General features: G+C 40.0%; 1 protein-coding gene across 1 annotated transcript; it reads right to left on the reverse strand.

Moving 5' to 3' along the window:
* Positions 1 to 1,115: 1,115 nt before the first annotated feature.
* LOC131803251 (uncharacterized) lies at positions 1,116 to 9,184 on the reverse strand. The gene is made up of 2 exons (XM_059124346.1): positions 9,049 to 9,184; positions 1,116 to 2,214 (listed from the first exon to the last, which is right to left on the reverse strand). Exon 2 carries the CDS (start codon positions 2,208 to 2,210, stop codon positions 1,116 to 1,118), a length of 1,095 nt encoding a protein of 364 aa, XP_058980329.1. The 5' UTR covers positions 2,211 to 2,214; positions 9,049 to 9,184.
* Between the last annotated feature and the right edge of the window lie 467 nt (positions 9,185 to 9,651).

Raw genomic sequence — 9,651 nt, forward strand, 5'->3', positions numbered from 1 at the left:
TGGGTCCATGATTTGATATAGCCCCCATATAACGGTACCTCCCGATATTCGGTATTTTGATGGTTTTTGCCACATTTTTTCACTGATTTGTCTAAAAATTGGTATTTGTGGGTCATAATGGGTTCCAGCTCCGGTGGCGAAACATTGTAATTATAGGTCCACGTTTTGGTATAGCCCCCATATAACGGTACCTCCCCATAATCGGCATTTTAATGGTTTTTGCCACATTTCTTCTAATGTTTCTTTTACCCTAAGGTGGAGGGTATTAAAAGTTTGGCCCGGCCGAACTTAATGTTTTTTTACTTGTTTTTACCACATTTTTTCACGGATTTGTCTGAAAATCGGTATTTGTTGGTCATAATGGGTTCCAGCTCCGGTGGCGAAACATTGTAATTATAGGTCCACGTTTTGGTATAGCCCCCATATAACGGTACCTCCCGATATTCGGTAATTTGATGATTTTTGCCACATTTTTTCAGGGATTTGTTCGAAAATTGGTATTTGTTGGTCATAATTGGTTCCAGCTTCGGTGGCGAAACATTGCATGCATGGGTCCATGATTTGATATAGCCCCCATATAACGGTACCTCCCGATATTCGGTATTTTGATGGTTTTTGCCACATTTTTTCACTGATTTGTCTAAAAATTGGTATTTGTGGGTCATAATGGGTTCCAGCTCCGGTGGCGAAACATTGTAATTATAGGTCCACGTTTTGGTATAGCCCCCATATAACGGTACCTCCCCATAATCGGCATTTTAATGGTTTTTGCCACATTTCTTCTAATGTTTCTTCTACCCTAAGGTGGAGGGTATTAAAAGTTTGGCCCGGCCGAACTTAATGTTTTTTTACTTGTTTTTATTTAAACAGGACATTTGGGGTTGCTAGGGACTCCAGGCCATTAGGGACCTATAAAACATTCGGGATCATAAGAGACCCCGGGCCATTAGGGACCCGTAAAACATTCGGGGCCAAAAGAGACCCCGGGCCATTAGGGACCCTTCAAACATTCGGAGTCACTAGCAACCCCGGGCCATTAGGGACCCTAGAAACATTTGACGCCGCTCGGGACCTCGGGTCATTAGGGACCCCGCGAAGGATCATAAGGATCCTGGTTAGTTGCTGCATACCCCGGAGAGAACCCAGCCAAAGATCGAATACTGGGCCATTGGCAATCCGGCAAACAAATGAACCCGACTGGTCATTATTTTGGAATACAATTTCGGACCCAATATCAGCGCCACCCGTCCCACTTTGAAAAATTGCGGATCCGCAAGTGGTAGACCAAGGTACGATTTTTTAATCCTCTCCGGCACCGTTTCTGGAGGAGTCGAGACATGTGACAAATCGCAGACTCGCGCCATCACTACCACTGACTGTGCTGAATCGTGAGTCGAACGAACAGTGAAACGGCAATAGCGTATACTGTCAACGGTAAAGCAGGGCAGCCGAAGACTGTGTACCAATGATGTGCATATTTGACTTTGTCTGGCACACTGATCTATCAGTCCACGGACGGGAATAGACGACTTAGGACCTGCTAAGTGTACCACAAGGCTTGGGGAGAGCGAGACCACACCAACAAGTGGCAGCCCCCCTAAGGGAGTGGAATTGGAGTAGTTGGACGGACCTGTATCAGCAGACGGACGGGTATCGGAACGATTATTCGGACGGACCCTGGGCTTCTGATACGGACGATGCTTACGAGCAGGACGGGAATTTGGCCTATGCGGAAGGCTTAGCGGACCATCATGTAACAGCGTATGATGTTTGTCGTTGCAAAGACGACAGCTTTTTCGACTGGGACAGTCTTTTGCCAGGTGGGACCGTGCCAGACATCGTATGCAGTAGTGGTACATTACTACTGCCCTGTGCCGCTTTTCAATCGGCATGCCCAAAAACTTTTCGCAAAAGCGAAGGGGATGCGTCCCGTTGCACAAATTGCAACCAAATGTTGTCGACTCCGAAACAGCCAGTCTTGACAAAGTCAGGGTAGAAGACTCCATCGGTTTGTCGGTCGGGGGTGCCAGTGCCGGAGGATTGGGAACCGCCTCATTTTCCACCAGGTCCATAGCCTCATGTACAATAGGCGGCAATTTGATGGTGGCGGCAGAACTGGGAGCAGGCGAAGCGGTCGCTCTAACAATCTCCTCTAGCAGCTCGTCGTTGTCCTTAAGTCCATCATCAGCAAAGAAAGATAATTTTTCCATGATACTGAGGAGAAAAACGAGGTTAACAATATCGAAAGTTATTCGGTCAACACGACCAATTTAGTAATAGGCCGTCTTACAACGCTATTCTCTATGCGAACATCGGCGACGCGAGTATGACCGTCCGGACCGGGATATACGTTTTCAATTCTCCCTAATTTCCACGATGTGGGAGGAAGCGTTTCGTGTCTAATCACGACGATATCATCTTTTTGAATATCACGTTGCGGAAATTTCCATTTATACAGCATGAGCAAACTTTTAAGATACTCCTCTTTCCATCTTAAACAAAATTGAGATAAAGGTTGTTCAGCTATCGATGGCTCTGGGGGAGCAAGTAATGGAGCAGCGATTAAGAAATGTCCAGGTGTCAAAGCAACGATGTCAGTTGAACTATCTGACATGGGACAAAGCGGTCGAGAGTTCAAACAAGCCTCAATTCTGGCCAAAACTGTAGCCAACTCTTCAAAAGTATGCCGAAGATTACGGACCTGCTTTCGAAAGTGCAACTTAAAACTTTTTACTCCAGCTTCCCAAAGCCCACCCATATGTGGGGCCCCAGCTGGAATAAATTGCCACGATAGGCCATGAATTGCATAATTGGAAGAAATGGTTCCTGAGCAATCTCGGAGAAATGCCCTAAAATCCCGCTCTAATTCTCTGGAAGCACCAACAAAATTTGTACCGTTGTCCGAGAATACGAACCGAGGACAACCACGTCGAGCAACAAACCTATGAAATGCTGCCAAAAAATTTGCAGTCGAGAGATCTGACACTGCCTCCAGATGTATTGCTTTCGTCGAAAAACATACAAGAACACATAGGTAGCCTTTTGTAATTTTGCAGGCTCGACCCGTAAATGCTTTGACCTCAAATGGCCCAGCGAAATCTACACCAGTTGTAGAAAAAGGCCTGTCAATAACAGTCCTTTCAGGCGGAAGCGCAGCCATTACCTGATTTATCGAACGCTTTTTCTGTAAAATGCAAGTTCGGCACCGATTAATAACCAAACTAATTAGACTTTTTAGTCGAGGAACCCAATATTCAATTCTAAGTATCCTCAACATCAACTGGTTTCCACCGTGAACAGAAACCTTGTGGACAAATTCCACCAAAAGTTTCACGAACCTACAATGATAGGGCAATATGGTAGGATGTCTTTCCGTGTACGCAAGGGTAGGAGAGTTAACTAATCTTCCATTCATACGAATTATGCCACTCTCATCCAAAAAGGGGTTTAACGGAGCCAAAGAACTCTTTCTATCAAGAGGACGACTTTGTGATTAATCCCTATATTCGTCCGCATAATACATCTGTTGAGCCAAAATTATCAATCTACTACGGACGAAGTCGATTTCAGTTGGGGATGCTATATCGCCAGTGTAAACAAAATTGTTTCTATGTCTTGTGTGAGTGCGATGAAAGAATCGAAAGATATAGGAGATGACCCGAAGATCTCTGCCCAAACAAGAGAACCTAACCAGCAAGTCTTCAGAGCTCGCAAGAAATGAGGCATGACTTTTTACAGAACGCCTCTCAGTGTCCGTTTCCAGAACCGATAGATCACGAAATAACCACTTAGATTTGTGATCCCTTAACCAACTTGGTCCATGCCACCATAGAGAGGAATTGGCGAGATCTAAAGGAGAAGAGCCACGACTTCCCAAATCTGCAGGATTATCCTCAGATTTCACGTGGTACCAATTGTGATTACCAACGTTTTCTTGGATTCGACAGACGCGATTAGCCACAAACGTAGTCCAAGCCAAGAAAGAACTATAGTTGAGTCCGTCCAACAATAAACTTGACGAAACTCTATATCAATTTCACTAACTATAGTTTTTAAAAGCTCGGAAGCCAAAACCGCCCCGCATAGTTCCAAACGAGGTAGAGAAATTGATTTTATGGGGGCCACCCTAGTTTTACACGAGAGTAAATGGACAAAAATACTTCCACAAGAGACTCAATACAAATATAACTTACCCCCGCGTATGCTTTTTCCGAGGCATCTGAAAAAACATGGAGTTCAGCTGAACAATTGGGAGTATACTGAACCCATCTTGGAACCTTAACCGAATTAACATCTGTGTAGGAATTCACATACTGCCGCCAATCGGCATAGGTGGCTGGTAAAAGGGTGTCATCCCAACCAATGTTATCCAACCACACCTTTTGCATGACCATTTTAGCAACGACGAGTACAGGTCCTAACCAGCCCACAGGATCAAATAATTTTGCAATGGCGGAAAGAACTTCCCGTTTGGTGTGGGTAGCCTTCTTCGCGATAGGGGCAACCTCAAAGTAAAATGTGTCCAAATGTGCATTCCACCTTATTCCTAATGGCTTAGAGCTACTAGATTCTACAAAGGACAATATTTTATGATCTAGCAGTTGATCAGAAGGTATACCTTCTAAAATCGATCTGTTATTCGATGTCCACTTCCGAAGTTCGAACTTTGCCGTAGACAACGCTGATATTAACTGATCCCTAGCAGTAACAGCCGTCTCCAAGTCATGTGATCCTGCTAGCACGTCATCTACATACATACATTTGCGCAAAATGTGTGCGGCGATGGGAAACTCGGTCTCAGTGTCTTTCGCAAGTTGCAATAGCGTTCGAATAGCCAAATATGGTGCACAATTTACACCGAAAGTCACCGTTTGTAATTCATAGTCTTCTACCGGTTTCGAGGGGGAATCACGGAAAAGAATTCTCTGAAGGGGAGTATGTTTTGGATCGACCCGAATCTGTCTATACATCTGAGTAATATCCGAGTTAAAAACGAATTTAAAAATACGCCACCGCAGAATCAGAAAAACTAAATCAAGTTGCAAGGTGGGGCCCACATAGAGCAAGTCGTTTAGACTTTTTCCGCTAGAAGTTTTGAAAGACGCATTAAAAACAACCCGAAGTTTAGTCGTCTGTTTGTCCGGATTTATGACAGGGTGGTGAGGCAAATAACAGCATAAAGTATCATTTAGCAAATTAGGTGATACTAACCTCATGTGGCCAAGATCTAAATATTCTTTCAAGACTTTGTCATAAACAACCTTAATGTCCGATTTTCTCAATAAAGACGACTCACTACGAAGATATTGCTTCAAAACTATTTCGCGCGAGTTACCTAAGTACTCATTACAATCTATGTCTGGTTTGATTGGAAGTGTCACTATATATCTCCCGTCCGACATTCTACGTGTGGTTTTTAAATAGTTGTCTTCGCAAAACCTATCAGAAGGAGACATCCTTTTTCGTTTAGGAGGTTCCTCTAGCTCCCAAAACCGTAAAAGAGTTTTATTAAGACTGTCTTCTTCTACCACGTCGATTGTAGTCGCAAATGTTCGAACTTCGGTCGTTGGAACGGGCCCAGTAACTAACCAACCAAATATCGAATATTGAGCCAACAATCTACCAGAAAGGATAGGCCGACAACCATCTAACAAAATATTCGGATATAGATCGGCACCAAACAGAAGATCTACGGGTCTAGAATCAAATAAATTAAAATCTGCCAATTGCAGATCAGGTATTTGAGCTCTTAAATCTGAACTTACATTAAATGAGGGTATATTTCCCGAAATGGATGGTAAAACCAATGCCGTAGTTTCCAAAATAACACGACTATTAATCGGACTTCCTATTTTTAACGTACATAATTTGTGAGAAGTGGCCGAAACAGTGCCATTAACACCGGAAATAGAAGCATTAGTGGAATGCACGGGGAGTTTCAAACGCTCCTGAAGCCGCTCAGATAAGAAAGAGGACTCAGACGCTGGATCTATAAGCGCCCTTGCAGAATAAGAAACGCCATGGAGGACAATTGTAACCATTGCTGTTCCTAACAACACCGATTTGTTTTGAGCTAAGTGAAAAGCCTGACGAGGTACACACCCAGCTGATGTAGATGGTAGACTTTGTTCTATTGGATGGACCGACGAACTATTTGATGCAATTGAGTTCACGGGAGCGGAATTATTAGAATTGGCATCAATACGATGTAATAAAGCATGATGAGGTTGATTACATTTCGAACACTTTTTTACTTCGCGTCCTTTTCGAAGGCAATTCACACACAAATAATGACGTTTTACTAACTTATACCGATCAGAAGCTGACAGACTTCTAAATCGAGAACATTCGAACAACCGATGGTTTTTATTTGGACAAAGTACACATTCTGATTTTCTAGAATTTGATTCACTCGTGGGTTGAGAAGGCGCAGAAGAATCTGTATTGGTAAAATGAGACTGTACTTTTTTGGTCGTGCGCTTGGTTGGATCATTACTCCTCATGTCGTGCAGACACATTAAGGTCTGAATGCGTTCGGACAAAAACCCGTCTAAGTCTTTCCACAACGATAGTGAAGATTTATTTTTCACACTTTGTTCCCATAACGTTTGTGTGATTTTAGGAAGCCTTTGTAAACACAAGAATACTATTATCGGATCCCAATTATCCGTCGAAATATCATAAATGGACATAGCCGACAAACACCCATTTATGCCACGCTGCAAGGATTTAAGATTTGAACTGGTTTCAATATCAATCACCGGAAGAGAGAAAAGAATTTTCAATTGATTGTGTACAATAACACGGGGATTGTCGTAGGTTTCTTTCGAAGATTTCCATGCGAGAACAAAACTACGATTAGTTAATGGAAATTTAGAAACGATCTCTCGAGCTTCTCCACTAGTCTTCCGAACCAAATGACATAACCGCTCAATATCGCTCAATCTCGCATTATTAATATAAACGGCCGTAAATAAATCTCTAAATGTTGGCCAAGAATGAAAATCACCCTCAAAAACATCCGTATCACATGGCGGAAGCGCAAGATTATGAACGCTATCACTTTGTATGGGACCAAAATCAAAACATTTAACGGAGGGCGCCACTGAATCCACCTGAATTCCAACTTCGTGCGAAGCTTGGGTAGACGAACTGATAACAGATTGTTGCCCAAGAGAAACAACCGAACCATCTAGAGTTGAATTTACAGAAGCTTCACGACTTCTTTTTAGCTGCCCTAGCTTTCGTCTAATTGCGGACAAACATCTTAAGTAAGTCTGATAAGAAACCTCATACCTACTATCCACCGAACCAATATTTCTTGGCGTCAACGGAAGACATTAAATAATCTAAGCACTTACCCAACATATCATGTGCCTGTGCCCAAAGTTTCTGAATTTCCTCACTACGAACCTCTAAGTCGTATCGATCAATCTCTTCAGAATTTAGCGCATTATAATGAGCCTCGAATTTAACTAGAGCATCAGAAGCTCTAATGAAGAGATCTAATGGAGTGATTGGCATTTTGAATTATAAAAGCTTGCTACAATCACTCGAATTAAAATTCAGCGGAATTAAAATCGACAATACGGACCAAAAATTCAAAGAAAAATACTCAAACTTTAATACAACTCACTATAGAGTCGACAGTAAGCGATTTAGAGTATCTCAATACGTATCTAAACACACACGCTTTCAAAAATTCAGAAGAACTTAAACGAAGTTTATCAAAAAATTTTAAAAACAATCGAAAACCACAGAAAAAGCGAAAAAAAAAACAAAAAATAAAAACGGTTGATTCAAAAATCAAATATATGTATATATATATATATATATATATATATATATATGTGAATATAAATTTTCAAAAATATAAAAATATATATTTAAGCTTCAAACATATATATTTTCACGTTCAAATATATCTTTTAAAATTAAAACTTAAAAAATTTCTAACGAAAATGTTAAAATATTTAAAATTTTTAACTAAAATTATTATTTTCCAACGAAAATATCGAAATTTTATAATTTAATTTTGCTAAAATATCTCTATGTGGTCGCTACTACCGATTGTAGGGTGACTGTGGACGAAATTCCACAATAGCCAATTAATCAAATTTTAAAAATTTCCAAAATTTCAATTAAAATTGTTTTTTTTTTTTTTTATTACAAAACGGTCTAAAAATCACTTTATTAATTAAAAGTCGAATCGACCGATTGTAGCGTGCAAACGAATTTTTAATTTCCAAAAAGTATTTAAACAATTTCCCCGAATAAAGTTCAAAAATATTTACTATAAAATATTTCAATATAATTATTTTATTTTTGTTACGTGTACTTAACAAAATTTCCCACAGGGTAATCACAACCCAAGCGAAAAAGAAAATAACACACACACACCAATATGTGAGTGGTCATCAACCACCAAGCAGGCAAGCGACATATCGACCGCACAAACGACCAACAGACCGCTCAAGCGACCAACAGACCGACCACACAACAGAACGGCTGATCGTCTCAACTAGATGAGCGTACGTGTATGTACGTATGTTGGTTTATTGTTATCGTTACAAATAAATAGATGTAAGCCGTTGTCACTTGCTAATAACCAAACAAACGTAAAGGGATTTTTATGCAAATTAATAGGAGGGTATTTTAAATCAATTTTGGCACAATTACTTAATGCAAAAACCCAAATATTTTTGCACAAATATATGAATTAATTTTTTATTGCAAAATTGATTCATAATTATGCACTGTTGTCACACTTTTAAAGGGATTAAATGCGATTTTTTCCAAATAATATAAATGGAAGTTAGTCCCTTTTGGTTATGTTTGGTTATTATTATATATATATTTTTTTTTATTTTCTTTTTCACTTGTAATTACAATGTATGTCGGGGGTAAAGCACACGAAACCGATCGATACGGGAGGCGGTGCGCGACGCGTTGTAAGACGGCCACACAAAATCAACGACACTATTGTTATTTTCACTCTCGCTTTTCTTTTTACTTTTTAATTATTCTCACTTGAAACACTTTATGTACCTGGTTTTTGATGAGATCAAATGTATGAGTAAGAAAGTGGATTGATGATGAAAGGACTGTAGGGGGGATGTTTTGTTTTGCTGTTTAAAAAAGAGCAAACAAACTAATTAGAAGTGGCTCCAACAACACCGACTCAATACGCGGCTCGAAGAGGCCAATGTTTACGCCAATATAAATAAAAGAAAACCAAAATAAAACACTTTAATTTTAGGATTTGAATTATATTTGACCAAGAGTCAAATAGTTTGGTTTATTAAATATAAAATATATAAATTTGGTAACAATTTTACCTGTTTTTGCAACAATATGCGCAGCTTACAAAAAAGCGTAGTTTGCGTTTCGAGATCCCAAAACGGAAGAAGAACAGTGATGATGAGAGGTGGGGAAACGTCAAACAACTTAACGAATTAACTATCGTTAAAATCTGCTACACAAATGTAACAAGGATGTAACATTAAGGAGTATGCAGATTTTAAGGATAATTTTGGTCACAAATCTGACCTTTGTTTAATAAAATATATTTCATAAACATTCTTACTTGAACAAACTGATTTGGAGAACATTTTATGTGCCGAAATACTCGTAAGGATCTTTACTCTCATT

Source organism: Musca domestica, unplaced genomic scaffold (assembly GCF_030504385.1).
Source record: "Musca domestica strain aabys unplaced genomic scaffold, Musca_domestica.polishedcontigs.V.1.1 28, whole genome shotgun sequence".
Classification (NCBI taxonomy): Eukaryota; Metazoa; Arthropoda; class Insecta; order Diptera; family Muscidae; genus Musca; species Musca domestica.

Excerpts from the sequence above, each read along its gene's own strand:
- LOC131803251 (XM_059124346.1), bottom strand. The coding sequence starts at position 2,210 with ATGGAAAAATTATCTTTCTTTGCTGATGATGGACTTAAGGACAACGAC.